At 39.0% G+C, this 14,621-nt stretch overlaps 3 protein-coding genes across 3 annotated transcripts; 1 reads left to right on the forward strand and 2 right to left on the reverse strand.

Moving 5' to 3' along the window:
- Positions 1-4,200, reverse strand: LOC137713723 (kinesin-like protein KIN-8A). Its single transcript, XM_068453066.1, has 7 exons — positions 3,195-4,200; positions 2,505-2,778; positions 2,145-2,195; positions 1,958-2,050; positions 1,494-1,859; positions 590-1,321; positions 1-336 (listed from the first exon to the last, which is right to left on the reverse strand). Exons 1-7 carry the CDS (start codon positions 4,010-4,012, stop codon positions 298-300), a joined length of 2,373 nt encoding a protein of 790 aa, XP_068309167.1. The 5' UTR covers positions 4,013-4,200; the 3' UTR covers positions 1-297.
- A 3,047-nt stretch (positions 4,201-7,247) lies between these two features.
- LOC137713276 (DEAD-box ATP-dependent RNA helicase 51-like) lies at positions 7,248-11,605 on the forward strand. Its single transcript, XM_068452566.1, has 12 exons — positions 7,248-7,841; positions 8,186-8,371; positions 8,543-8,728; positions 9,072-9,155; positions 9,412-9,453; positions 9,641-9,718; positions 9,873-10,172; positions 10,450-10,488; positions 10,592-10,696; positions 10,820-10,888; positions 10,970-11,095; positions 11,233-11,605. Exons 1-12 carry the CDS (start codon positions 7,413-7,415, stop codon positions 11,407-11,409), a joined length of 1,821 nt encoding a protein of 606 aa, XP_068308667.1. The 5' UTR covers positions 7,248-7,412; the 3' UTR covers positions 11,410-11,605.
- Positions 11,606-12,714: 1,109 nt separating this feature from the next.
- On the reverse strand, positions 12,715-13,702 carry LOC137712032 (early nodulin-like protein 6). The gene is made up of 2 exons (XM_068451180.1): positions 13,519-13,702; positions 12,715-13,055 (listed from the first exon to the last, which is right to left on the reverse strand). Exons 1-2 carry the CDS (start codon positions 13,700-13,702, stop codon positions 12,715-12,717), a joined length of 525 nt encoding a protein of 174 aa, XP_068307281.1.
- Positions 13,703-14,621: the final 919 nt, after the last annotated feature.

Below are 14,621 nucleotides of genomic sequence, written 5' to 3' on the forward strand. Positions count from 1 at the left end.
TTACAGACTGAAGTTTATTGATTTGGAATAAATAATGGACAACTCTGAAGATTGAAAACAACTAATGGAATATGTTCTGCTAACTCCACAAATGAAATCGTATGACGAAAGATGGCATACAAGTAACAGCAGCGCCACCTACAAAGTTACAATTTTTCTTCCATGTTGAACTACGGGTTCGATCCGTCAGAGAAAATATTGCTGGTAGGAAGTGCTTTTGCCAGAATGCCATCGTCTTTCCATCTTCCAGATTGACCTAAGTAGTTTTTTCTCTCTTTTCTTCTACCATCTCCCGTGTTACTTCAAACGCTCGGGCTTTTGTCGTGCAAAACCTGGCTGAATGGGGCACAATTGATGATGTGCGGTCCAAAAAATATCACAAACCAGAAACATGGATAGGCAAGCTGCATCAGTTGCAGAACTATGAAACTTATGCATAAAAGATTAAAAAGGTAGGAGAGGCCACGAGACTTTTGGGGGAAGGAGGCTTTGTTGTGAAGTTTCAGACACGCATGCGATTCTTTGCTACAATTTTCTTTTATCAGAAACAAGATGAAGGAAAGGAAGACGATGAGAACAATTAGATTACCTGAAGAAGCATGGAGGGAGCTGCAGCAGGTTCAGAAATGACATGGCTTCTAGTTTTTCTTCCATTTAATGTAGCAGCTGATGGGCTGTTTGCAGTTGTTATGTCCCAAAAGCTTCGTTTTTTAGCTGTTGGGACTGGTGACCTGAAACGGTGACTTGGGCTCTTCAATTCACCAATGCTTGGCTCCTGTTTTCTCATGCTAGCTCTTGTAACGATCCTCTTTGTGCTCGGCTCCTGCGGTCTCAAGCTAGTCCTTGTCACCGCCCTCTTTTCCCCACCCTCCCTCCCTGCTCCTGGTGTTTTCTCACTTTCCCTCAAAAGCTCACGAATGATATCATCTTTCTGCTTTAGCTGTGAAGTGTGATCTTTCTTCATCCTCTCTATTTCTGCCTCCAATGTCTTTACAGTCCGGCGAAGATCTCTAACTGCTTCCTCAGCCCCTCTTTTCTTGGACTCTGGTGTGAAGCAAGTCCGGGTCAAGAAAGAGGGTCTGGGTTTCCGCTTGTCATTTGCTTGGGCAGAAGTTGGAGGAGTCAAGAGGGATGTAACCGAAGAAGGCGTTGGAGAGGCATTTGCAGCAAAGGATTGTGCTTGGACAACTAATAGCTTCTGTTTCTGGTGTGCAAGTTGTACTCGCAGTTCACGATTCTCTTTCTGTAATTCAAGCAATAGCTTGGCTTGATCAGTATCAGTTTCCGGTAATTGCAGTGTCTCCTCGTTCACCTCGCACGCCTGCAATTGTGTAAAATGACAAGGAAAGAGACATTATCTAGAGTTGCCATGAAAGTATGAAATTTCAAGGACAATAGAAACCAATGTCTGCTGATTAGCAAGTAATGCAGCAAAACAAAACTGTCCAATAGCTTATGGCACTTAAAAGATTGGATAAGTTAGGAGGACTGACCTTAGTCCTGATTTCCTTTGCTCGATCTGCCCAATGAAGCGTGTTTTGGGTTTCACCAAAGGTGAGATTGCATGGGCTGATGTTCGCGATCATCACAGTGTTACAAGCTCCTCCTAAAGAATCCTTAAGAAGTTGGGTTAACTTTGAGTTCCTATAAGGTATGTGCTTCTTTCCTTCCACAAGAGCATTGATGCAGCTGCTCAGTGCTAAGAGTGACCGATTTATATTGGCACCCTCAAGAGATCTAGCTGTTCTCTGGTCCGTGGCAAGGGCTCTCTCTGACCCGGCAAGATCAATTAGTGAGAGCTTCCCTACTCGGTTGACCACATTCATAGAAGCATCTTTTACTCGGTATTCAATCACAACCTGGATATACAAGGAGATCAAGTTAGAAAGAAACAATCAAATTGAGTCATAATAATTGCAAGTTTTCAGAACTCAACAAGCCATATCTCAATTGTTACCTGCAAAATGGCATGGGACCGTGAGGAAGTTTCATTAGCGCGAGTTGGTTCAGTAGTTCGGTTTTGGTTTCCTTGCTGAAGTAATGCCATAACCTGCCACAAACCAAAAGAAAGACCGAACAACAGATTAACTTCTAAGCAAAGCATCTAACTTTTCAAAGCATCCAAAAAGGGACTAAGAAATTACTTCATCGGTGGAATAAGCTCTGTATTGTGTAAGACCGGCTGCCACTATTCCCTGCAATACATTTGAACACAAATTGATTTTCACTAACATCATTAAGAACTTCACCACATAATAAAAATAAGACGTAGGTGCGTTTGAGATACCCGTATAGAAACAGTATGTTCTAAGATTGGATTGGTCGAAATAATGCAGCTAGTTTCAATTTAAGAAACTACATAGCTCTTAGATTTTCCCTTGTACATGTTTTCGCATACACACAGCAAACACATACTATATATGACATTACTATTACTCTTACACAAATTCATTTCCTTGTGAGTTGCAAGCAAAGTAATGTGAGATGCAAGATACGAGGCAGACCTGTTTGTCTTCTCGAAGTACAAGAGGCCTTCCGGGGGAGAGCAGATCCCTCACGGTTTCGTTATAGACCTCAAGATAGGACAGATGAACCACATGGTTTCCATCACAGCTCCTCTGCCTTATCTTGGTGAAGAGGTCCTTGATTGCCAAAACCATCACTCCCGGATTATCCAGCGTGCCGAGCATTGTGTATGTTTTTCCAGCTCCAGTGGCACCATAGCAGAACACTGATCCATTCCTCCCCTGCAGAACTGCCTCCACAAGCTCTGCTGTACTGAAAAAACAGACGGCATACCGATTTTGTTAAAATTTAGACATTAAAATGGAAGAGATTACTGAGACAAACAACATTAACAGCACATCATTCACAATTCACAACATTGTTGGTTGCTTTTTCTGTTTGGTTACTGAGAAATTTTACGGGACACAAAAATTCGAAACTAACACTACCACTAGCATAGGCTGTAGAGTATTTTCCATTTCTTGGGATCTAATCCAGCGCAACAAGAACCATGGCTTTTCTCAGCAAACAAACACGAATATTGAATCAAACCAAACTCGATTACGACTGTAACGACGAATTCGAACATTTTTATATGCAAAGTTCCAAGATTTTTTCAAGCAGAAACCAAAACACCAATTATATCCAATCAATCACTGATTAATAATATCCAATTAAACCAAACTCACGTGGTGGAATAAACTTCTTGCTGAGAAGTGGAATCAGGGAAAGAAGCATCGAACATGAAATGCCGTCCCCGGAGCCTCTTCAGCCGCAGATAATCGTTCTCGTTCGCAAACTCCGTCAAGTAAACATCCCGCCGGTTCACAATTCGAACGCAGCATCTGGAACCCGCCTCCCTTTCCTTCTTGGCCATCGGCCTCAGCCTAACAAACACAAGAATCCGACTCGTGGGTGTCTCCGAAACCGAAGGGTTCTCCGATTCTTGCACATTCCTAGCCCCCTCCGCCACCCCACCCGACTCCCGCTGCGGGCCCGGCACGTGCTGCACGTGACCTCCCATTGACAGCCTCCTCGCCACCGGGGTTGAAGCCTTGGCCTTTCTTGGACACGAAGTAAAGCTGAGAATCCGGTCGTTTAATCCCGCAGCCGCCACATTCTCCTTGGCGTGGGTCGGCGGCGGCTGTGGCAGAACGTAAGTTCTGGTAACGGTGGAGTTGTGCATTGCGTTGCTGTTGTTCTCTCTCATCACGTGGTGGCTCCCCTGCTTCGGTTCTTCTCTCTCCTCCTTTTTACAAGAACCGAGAAGCTCGACGCTCGGGTGGCTCGCGAATCGGAGCTGCTCCGGATCGGATTTCGGATTCGGGTTCCTCAGCGCCGCCGCGGCCTGCTTCTGCTGCTCGTAGAGCAGCGTCAAAGCTCTCATCTTTTCCTTCAATCCATGATGTGGGTTCCTTAGCGGAAGATTCGCGTGGCTCGGTTCTTGATCTGGACCGGGTTTGCTTCTCTCCACTGAGTTGGTCTGGGACCGAGTCGACACAGGCATTCTGTAATTTTCTCGGCAATTTTCTCGCTATCCAAACATACCCAGAAGATTTTCCTGCCGACCCAATTGAAGAGACTGCTTAAATTGTCAGAAAGTACAAATCTTTTCGTTGGAAACCAATTGAATGTTCCTCCTGTTGAAGAAATGGAATTAGCGATCGACGATGACTTGGGTATTAATTTAAACCTTGGAGGGTTTTGACTTTTGAGCCGTTGGATTGAGGGAGATGAACGGTGGGTAGTGTCAGCTTTTGAAAGTAATTGTTACTTCCACTCCAGATTCTGCTTCTTGCTGGTCCAGATAAACTGATAAAGTAATTTGATTTGAATTTTTAGGGTAAATGGAGGTGAAGGAAGCAATCAATGTTTAAGGTTGTTGCTTTTGAAAATTTTGAATCGTGTATCGTAACGGTCAAAATATTGTCAGATTTTGTAGCCGGTAGGAAGAGAGACGTGGGGTCCACTTTTAGAAAATTTCATGGCAAGGAGAAGGCCTTCTCCTTTTTATATGGTAAAATCATAAAGATCTAATTTTTTATAAGTAAGGAAGGGGTAACAGAAGCATTATCTTTTTGTGTTTTGGTACAATCATCATAGAATATTTGATAGATCGAACGGTTCAAATGCCCCAAATAATAGATAATCAACATAAGATTAATGTGTAATCATCGACTAATAAAATGAAAAGAGGTCTAGGACTCAAGAGGATGCTTCGACTTCATATATTGCATATGGTGAAATGGTGAAATAATAATTTGCCAAATTATATTGCACATTGGTTGACAGATGCCAACAACTTTCAAATGAGTATGTCGATTGATGCAATAGGTTTCAAGTAAGCATGTTGCTAGATGTCAACATATGCCGACATATGCCAATAGCAACGCAAGCAAAGGCTTGAGGCCAGCAGTTAACCTGCCAAGTGCCCATAGAGGCAATTCGTCGAGCTGTTTGAGAAAAACTTTCAAAAACATGTCACATTTTCAAAGAGCAACACCCAGCTATTCCATAAAAGATTTCTAAACTTAGAGGGTTTTTAAAAAAAAAAAAAAACAAAATCCGGAAGCCCCACATGGAGGTTGGTTGGATAATGATAGATGAACTATATTTTTGTGTCAAAACCTAAAAAAAAACACAGTCCATGTACTTTGCCTTTTACTAAAAAGAGAGACAACATTATAAACTAGTAATAAATTTTTGTTCATACCCACATAAACTACTCTTACTTGAGATTTCCTAACTTTTAAGTCAAAAACTCTTGACATGGCATTGTCTTCTACCATTTTATAAAGCATTGAACCACTAAACTTCTACCATTGAATAATCAAATTAGGACAGAGATTGTGACAATGCTCCCGTGTCCATATTCTAGTCACCGGCACAATGACAAGTTATCAAGTTGAAGGATGATATGCCATAACAACTTCAATGAGTTACTTGTGTAGTAGAGGCGAAGTCATGAAGGGACCAAGATGGTTCCAGGTCCATTTTGATTTATTTTGGACAAAAAAAATTTAGTACTGTCCTTTTAAGGTTTTATCGTAGACTTCGACTCTTAATCCAACTTTTTAACTCTAATTTCGTTGCCTATGAGCTTTGAGGATGACTATGATCTGGAAATCAGTGGGAGGAGAGAAGAAGAAAGTTAGAGAGGCTTTGAATTTAGGTTTAAGAAAGAGGATGATGACGACAACACCATACCAGACCCAAACGATGATGGTCGGTTGCTTACCGCACGACGGAGTAATTTTTGTAAAATTAAGATAACGTTTTGAATTGAGACTTTTAAACCCTTTCTAGGCTAAAATTTTAACTCTCACTTGTACATAAAAGAAAGTTTGGATGCGAGTTTGATGTTTTCTCACAAGAGGCGGAACTCACATGCATGAATAATTCATTCTATGTGAAGGGACATATGTACTTGAAGTATGGTGTCCTCTCACAAAAATTGATACTCATACATACGCAGAGGTTCATTCTATGTGAGAGGAAAATGTACCAGTACAACAATATTTCTCCCGATCAAGATGTAGTGGGTGAGACTCGATGACAAGGGTCACTTCCTGTATATATTTGATGGACAGACGGCGGATCGACCACCTTTTGCTGCATAGTGAATACTTTCCGTTAATTTAGCTTTATAGTCAATGAAATTTTGGTACACATGTTTTAACGAGGATTTGGTGGAGTGAGTGGATCATAATTACACTCATGGAGTATGATTTTGTTACTATTAATTTCATAAAATCTGCCTTCCAAGGAAAGCCATCTCAGATCAAATCTTGTGCATTCATTTTGTTTTTTGTGATCTTTATTATTAATTGATTCGTGTTAAGTTTATGACAACAAAGTTGATGACATATAAATTTATTAACACGTGTTAACAAGGTTGAGGACGTTTAAGTTTATTCACACATGTCAAACAACAATAAAGACCACAGAGAAGCGATACACACAACGAGTACAGAAGATTTGAACTCAGAGCATCATGCAACTGAATTATGAAAATTCGTGAGTATATTAAAGTGGGAGTAGTAGGTCATAATCATATTTATATTTAGTAATTTGTGTGTAATTTGAATATAATAAAATGATTCCCTTGTGATTAAAGCATGGTTTGCTTTCAAACAAAGTACCATTATTTGGTGCGTTTTTGGTGCCACCACATCTTTCGTACATGCATTCAACTTTTCCCCACCAAATCATAAAATGGTATGGTATGTTATGAATGTGCTAATTAAGAACAAGAAAATGATTTTTAACACACTTTTTCTCACCTCGTACACATTCGGTAAGTTTTGTAATTGTTAATAAAATCAACAGTGAAGATTAATAGAAAATAGGCATAACATTAAAAAAAATAAAAAAAAGAAACTTTAACGAAAAGCTTCTGGTAATGTTCATGTTAACGAAAAACCACATTTTTACACTAAAAAGTCAATCCTAGTAATATTTACTTTAACCTTTATTTTGTCCTTATCGTTAAAACTCAAAGTTTTCAAACCATTTTCATTAGTTTTCCATAAATTTTTTTTATTGAAGTCACTATCCCGCATATTTTCTTTTTCACGAGTAAATTGTTGAGATGAATAAATCTCAGTTAGTTAAGAGCTTTCGTTGGGCCGTTTTGCTTCAAAACTTGGAAAGTTTAAACACCGAGTGAGGCCCAAATTACTAGTTCTATTAAGAGGCTGAGGCCTAGGGCTTTTGGGTTTGTGGCTGTTCGAGTTGAGCGAGTACAGTCGCAGCTAGGGTTTAACAAGTAACGCCCAAACCCTGCTGAAATCTCCACAGTTTCTCAACGTCTCTGTGCTGCGAGAGAAAGCTCGTCTTCTTCCTCTGCGCCCCCTGAAACTGTGGAACCCCAATTCAAACCCATATTCCTTGGAGAACCAGTCGGAATGACAGACCCAAACCTTCACGCGCCTTCGGAGGACGAGACGAAGAAGAAGAAGCGCAAGAGAAACAGAGCAAAGAAACCGTCGGAATTGGCGGGTGTAGAGCAACAAGAATATCTGGAGCCTCAAAACCCTAACGGCGAACCGGCTAAGGGCGAGAGTGAGAAGAAGAGGAAGAAGGTGAAGAAATTGAAGGGAGAGGAAGTTGAGGATCAAAGCCCCGTCGAGGACAAAGATGAAGAAGATGAGGAGAGGGAAGAAGCAATGGAGGAAGAGGAGGAGGAGGAGGAGAAGAAGAAGAAGAAGAAGAAGAAGGTGAATAGTGGCGGTGGAGGGACTGGGATTATGACCACAGAGTCGTTTGCTTCGTTGAACTTGTCTGAGAACACTTACAAGGCCATTGAAGAAATGAAGTTTCAGTATATGACTCAGGTAATTTGCCGTCTCGAATTTGATTTCGGTAACTTCTAGCCTAATTTTGTTTAAGAACGAAAATAACCATGATTGATCGAAAATATAGTTTTCCGTTAAAGTGAACGGTACTAGTAGTTTTTCGTTAAAGTTCCCTTTTGTTTATGGGATTTCTTATTATGAGTTACTTGATCGAAAAGTATGTTTTTTTTATACGAATTGAGAACTTACTAATTTCAGAGAATTTTAGGGTTTGTACTTGATGAGAAATGTGTGTGTTCGTTGAGATATCTTTCAGTTTTCAGTTCTAAAAAAGTTGTTGATGATTTGGGATGAATTGAATATACAATATATTACTAATGCAGATTCAAGCTAGAGCAATCCCACCGCTCTTGATTGGAAAAGATGTCCTCGGAGCTGCAAGGACAGGGTCCGGTAAAACTCTTGCTTTTCTAATACCAGCTGTGGAGCTGCTATATAACACACATTTTGCTCCTCGTAACGGAATGGGTGTTGTTGTGATTTGCCCAACACGGGAACTTGCAATACAGGTGAAAACCCCTGCATTTTGTTCTTTTTTGTAGCGACATGTTAAATTTTCTTCCAATATCATGATGGAGCTTGGTCCAGTTCAAGAGACTTTTTTATAACGTCGCATCGTGGGATTTACCATTGAACCCCTTTATTCGTCTCTGACTATTTTTCTTTTCCAATTAATTTAGACTCATGCTGTGGCAAAGGACCTTCTAAAGTATCACTCTCAGACTCTTGGCTTGGTTATTGGAGGTTCAGCTAGGAGAGGGGAAGCAGAACGTATTGTAAAAGGAGTAAATTTATTGGTTGCAACCCCTGGTCGACTTCTTGACCATCTCCAGAATACCAAGGGATTCATATATAAGAACTTGAAGGTGCTTCACATCTATTCGTCGGAAATATTGTTTTAGTTGTTCCAAAATGTTTTTCAGTGGTTATTTTCTGAAATGGTTCTGATGGGTACAGTTGACTTTCTGATTTGAAGCAAATTCTAACTACTGTTTCCTTGACTTCGGAATATTCTGCTGTTGTTGTTAATCTTTTTACTGAAATATTGAACCGTATTTTCTGATCCTACTGCAGTTTGTGTTGTTATGTTAGAGAAAAGAATTAGCTTCTTGATGTGGTTAAGCTAAATATCTTTGATTGAGATGTACCACATCATGACATCACAGAAATTTGTCAATCTTTGATTTCATTGTTGTCCTGGACTTGCAGTGCCTTGTGATTGATGAAGCTGACAGGTTATTGGAAGCAAACTTTGAGGAGGAAATGAAACAGATTGTCAAGATTCTGCCAAAGGTAAATTTATTTAGTTTTCTACCTCTTCTGTGACAAAGACTCGAGGGCTGCAATCCTTAGATGTAAAGCAACATATGCTTCTGTTTTTTTTTTTTTTAATTTTTTTAATTAAGAGGAGCTTGAAGTTTGGTTAGTTGAGTTTGATTTTATTCAGAAATTGGCCTGGATACATTAGTTTTATGGTTTAGGTGCCATTTCAAAATGAGTTTTACTTGGTAATATGCGTTGGCTAATCGAATTGCTAATGGATGTGCAGGATAGGCAAACAGCTTTATTTTCAGCAACCCAAACTAAGAAGGTTAGTGTATTGTATCCTTATTGGATATTATCCAATATCTTGCTTTCTGCCTTGTTTTTAAATGTTTTGGCTTAAACATAGTTAAATAGTTCTCTAACTTTTGTATCTTTGAGACAACAAATCTTTGTGCGCCCATTTGTTACACGAGTGCTTTGTGCTGATAAATCTTTTCTTGTTAAACCTATAGGTTGAAGATCTTGTTAAGTTGTCATTTCGAAAAGATCAGAAACCTATCTATGTTGATGTGGATGAGGGGAGGTCAAAGGTAGGAATCCAGTATGATTATGTTTTCCTCATTTTACATGCATTTAATGTTCATATCTGTTATGAATTAAAATTTACTTTGTACTCTCTCCAAATTTTTTATTTCTTGTGATTTAGCCCTAATCAGTGGAATGATGAGATTGTGTGAACTGTAGGTCACCAATGAAGGGCTGGAACAAGGCTATTGTGTTGTCCCAAGTGTTAAGAGATTTCTTCTCTTATATTCTTTCCTGACAAAGAATACGTCTAAGAAAGTTATGGTCTTCTTCTCGTCTTGTAACTCAGTGAAATTCCACTCCGAACTTCTTAGATACATTAATGTGGAATGCTTTGATATCCATGGAAAGCAAAAGCAGCAGAAGAGGACAACTACTTTTTTTGACTTCTGTAAAGCAGAGAAAGGAATCTTACTCTGTACTGATGTTGCTGCTCGTGGACTGGATATTCCTGCTGTGGTAAACTTCCTTTTCCTTTCTGTAACAGGAGTCAGGACAGGATTAAACTTACGAAAATTATGGTTATCATTAGTTTTTTTTTTTTTTTTTTTTAATCATTCAATTATTTTATGTACCACAACCAGTATGTTTATTCATTTCACATTGAGATATCAGCCCCTTCCCAGACATCTCCCTTGCCCACTCCTCTTTATCCTGTTAGCAATATTTACATTTACGAATGCTCATGGTAATCTTATGCTGCTTCTTTCTTTTCTTTTCTTTTCGTTGCTTGTAGGACTGGATTTTGCAGTTTGATCCTCCAGATGAACCGACGGTATTCATTATTCCTTCTTTCTAACAGATTTCTAGTAGTTTGAGTATCTAGCGATTCTTCGTCCGTGCTGAATAACAGCGTATCAAGGGATATGTACTTGCAGGAATATATCCATAGGGTTGGTCGAACAGCTCGAGGGGAAGGTGCAACAGGAAAGGCATTACTTTTCCTCATTCCCGAAGAGTTGCAATTCATTCGCTATTTGAAGGTATGATTTATAGCTAAAATGTTTTACAGAAGGTTGTAAGCAATATCTAGCTTTTGTTTAGGTTTTCTATCTGCTGTGTGATGCTTTTTCTCCATTTCAATTCATATTCATTTTTGTTTACAGGCTGCAAATGTGCCCGTTAAACCATACGATTTTAATGAAAAGAAGCTGAAGAATGTGCAGTCAAAACTGGTAATTTCGTGTTCGATTGTTTTCCATTATCATGCTATAACTAGGTCCATGGAAACTTATGCATTGCTTCGACTGATGCAGGAGCAGATGGTTCAAAAGAATCACTACCTGAATAATTCAGCAAAAGAGGCGTATACATCTTATTTATTAGCATACAATTCACACTCTATGAAGGACATCTTTAATGTACACCGGCTTGATCTGCAGGTACCCGTCTTTTTCTTGATATGAAGTTATTTATCTTTTCATCTAAACGTTTACTGTGTAAAGATAAAAGAGATTTTCGTAGGAAAACACGAATGCTATCCCATCCTGATATCTCAATGGTTGTTGGAATTGGGCAGGCGGTTGCGGCTTCTTTTTGTTTTTCTAATCCACCCAAGGTGCATTTGAACTTAGACAGCAGTAAATCAAAGTTCAGGAAGAAGACGCGTAAAGAAGGAAGTCGAAATGGATTCAGTGAGAGCAATCCTTACGGCAATCGAAAAGGCGGAGATGATAGACAATTCATAAGGCATTAGAGGAGCCTTGTGTGTGCAGCAATTCTGCTTCTTTCTTTTCTCTTGCAACAATTTTGTTATTTTCTACCAAGGTTTTGAAGCCGAAACCGAGACTGTAAAACGCAATTTTGATCGATGGCTTCAATGCGCTTCTTCTTCCCGAGTTATTACTTTGTAAATTAAAATTGATTTGTCTTTTGACGAGTTTTGATATATCAATTCGAATTGCAATCCCAAATCGTTTGACTTTTCTATGTGCTTTAAATTACAAGATTTCTGTTGCAAGGTTGCAAGTGTTGGATTGTGGCTTTTCTCACCGACTTGTCGAGTTTCGGGTTTAAACTCTCTTTCCTTTATCTAGCTTGGAAGAATAATGTCGTTTGTAATAAATTTTTGGGTAATCTCACTTTACCACTTATCTTGAAATCCACACTTTGCTTCTTTTAGTTATTTTTGTCTCAGTTTCATAGTTAAACTTTGATGTTTCTTGACAACAGCTAAACTTTTAGTTATTTTCGTCTTAGTTTCATAGCTAAACTTTGATGTTTCTTGACATTTTAATACTTCTGTTAAGTTTTCCGTTAAGTGACGACGTGGTGGCAAGCTTGGATTTTCAAGAGAATCTCTCATCACGTGACAAATATGATAGGCCAAAGTTATGTCACTTCATCACTTAATGTAGAACTTGGTGGAAAACATAACAGAAGTACTAAAGTGTCAGAAAAATCAAAGTTCAAGTATGAAACTGAGACGAAAAAAACAATATTCTAAAAAACGACCTAGGCGCTGAGCGCTGGTGACCCAAAGCGTTTTTTTGCAAATCGGTTGGGCTTTAGGCGGCCCTAGGAGGGCTGGCGGCTAGGAGGTTTTTTTTTTTTTTTTTTTTAATTAAAAAAATGTATCCAAATTACTATATTTCCTCATTTTCTCCTATTTTGCATTTTATGTGGTTTTAAATTGTGAACTTATTTACAAGATATACAAAAAATTTACCTAAATCCGCCTAGAGCCGCATAGGCGCTAGGCACTAGCTCACCACTTGACTAGCGTCTAGCGTTTTTTAGAACCTTGGAAAAAAATAAGGATATACTTGAGGTTAATAAGGTGAGAATCACTCTAATTTTTTTTGAAATTATGTGAGAACGATTGAGGCATCCATCAACATTTATCGTAATCTATGGAAAAATTATCATACTTCCAAAAAAAGACTAAAATTCATAAAGCCAAATTAGTTCAAGTCTACACTCTTCTAATCTCAAAAGACCAAAATCAGATTAGGGGTACGGAAAAACACAGATAATTAAAAACCATCACGTATCACTGCAACTAGAAGAAAAAGACCACAAAAAATGACACCATGCAGAACACAAGAGTTGCTGCAGAGGAGATGGCCTCCGTTGCAGCCGAACCATGCTTCGGCTGTGACGGGTCCGTTGCGTTCTGATCAGCGGATTGAGGCGGGCTTGCCGGCTCCAAGACCTTGATGATCATCTTCTGCCCTCTCTGGCAGTGCCCGGCAACTCCGCTGACGAAGTAGAACAAACCAGGCCGGTCCAGTGTGAACGTAGTTGCACCGTTGTTGGAGAAGAAGATGGGATGGGCAGAGTGGCATTTTTCGTACTCGTCCTTGGTCACCACCATCACCGAGTCTTTGGTGTAATTGAAGGCTAAGTCCATGAAGAAAGCATAGCAAAACGTTACTTAAAACAAATTAAATAGGAATCTTATCTTGGGCAAGAAGCTTTTGATTTCGATAGAAGAAAACCCGACCATAGCTAATAACATTAGTTGCGCAAAACGAGGTGGGTAAAAGGCACATCAATGATTGTTGTCTTCATATATACAATTCGCTTCTTTATCCATCTTATTATGTGCAATTAATGACAGTGACGATTGACATTTTTTCTTGACAAGCAAAACGTTACTTAAGACAGATTAAATAGGAATCTTATCTTAGGCAAGAAGCTTTTGATTTCAATAGAAGAAAACCTGACAATAGTTACTGACATTAGTTGTGCAAAACAAGTCGGTAAAAAGTGCATCAAGACTGATATGTCTTTATATATACCACCTTATTCCATGCAACTAATGACAGTAACTATCGTCATTTATTTGTGAAGAGTGACTTACAGAGAGCGTCGTCGACCTTGAACCGGTTTTTCGAAGCCCATTCGTTATACATTTGTTGGCCGTTCTTCGATTTCGGGATCTCCCATCCACTCTTGCCTCCAACTTCGAATTTGGTACAAGATACAAAAAGGACTTGGGATGTAGAAAGAAGAAAAAAGAAGAGAAATGCTTTGGAGGTTGCCATTTGGACTGTGCAGGGAGCTCACTCTTTTGCCTATCAAGAACAAAACGAGCCGTATAGTTTGATGGAATGTGGAAGGGAGCACTGCAATTTATACTGTGAGGGAGTTAAGAAGGGGTGAGGCTCGGTAAATGGATAATTAGTTTTTTACTGAGGGTGGGTAAAAAGTGAGGATTCTTGGGAGTAAAAAGTGGAGGTGCATGGATGTAGCGGTTTGAGTTCGAGAGGAAAACAAAACCCTTATCTCTCTATCTTTGACTTGGTACAAGTGTTTTTCAAATGGCAGCTGAGATGATGAGGCTGCTGAGTGAAACTAGCTTTCTTACCTTAATTCAAATTTCTGGATATATGGAATTGAATATTTTAGAAAGTCACCCATATTGAATATTTTAGAAAGTCACGCGTGACTTTCTGGCATTTCAATAATTTGAATCATTGGTTAAACGAAAACAAGTCAAATTAATGAATGATTCATTATGGTCAAAATAAACTGCAGAATGATTCATGAGTTGTGTTTTTGCCCCTAAATTTAAATATTAGCTTTTGGAGTCCGAAAGTTAACAAATATATTGCACACTTGCCCTATTCGTCAATTCGTGCAATACTTCAGAGATTATTTCTCCAATTACGTCTTTTTACTTCTTCAGTTCATCAACTTTGCCGTAGCCATCATGGCCCAAATCTTATTTAATTGGATCATGTTCTACCCGCCCAACCCAAACTCTCCTCGAGGCCCAACGAGTTAATTACCGCTAAAAAATTGCTACCGAAAAATAGATTGAAAATTATTATTAACATTCTAAAAAAATTTATTTGACATTATAAAAAAATTTAAGATTTTTAATGTGATCGGAACACGAGATGTTACATCATATGTCATTCTATAAATGGTAAGATATATGTATTAAAAAATTAATAACTT

Source organism: Pyrus communis, chromosome 13, assembly GCF_963583255.1.
Source record: "Pyrus communis chromosome 13, drPyrComm1.1, whole genome shotgun sequence".
Lineage (NCBI taxonomy): Eukaryota > Viridiplantae > Streptophyta > Magnoliopsida > Rosales > Rosaceae > Pyrus > Pyrus communis.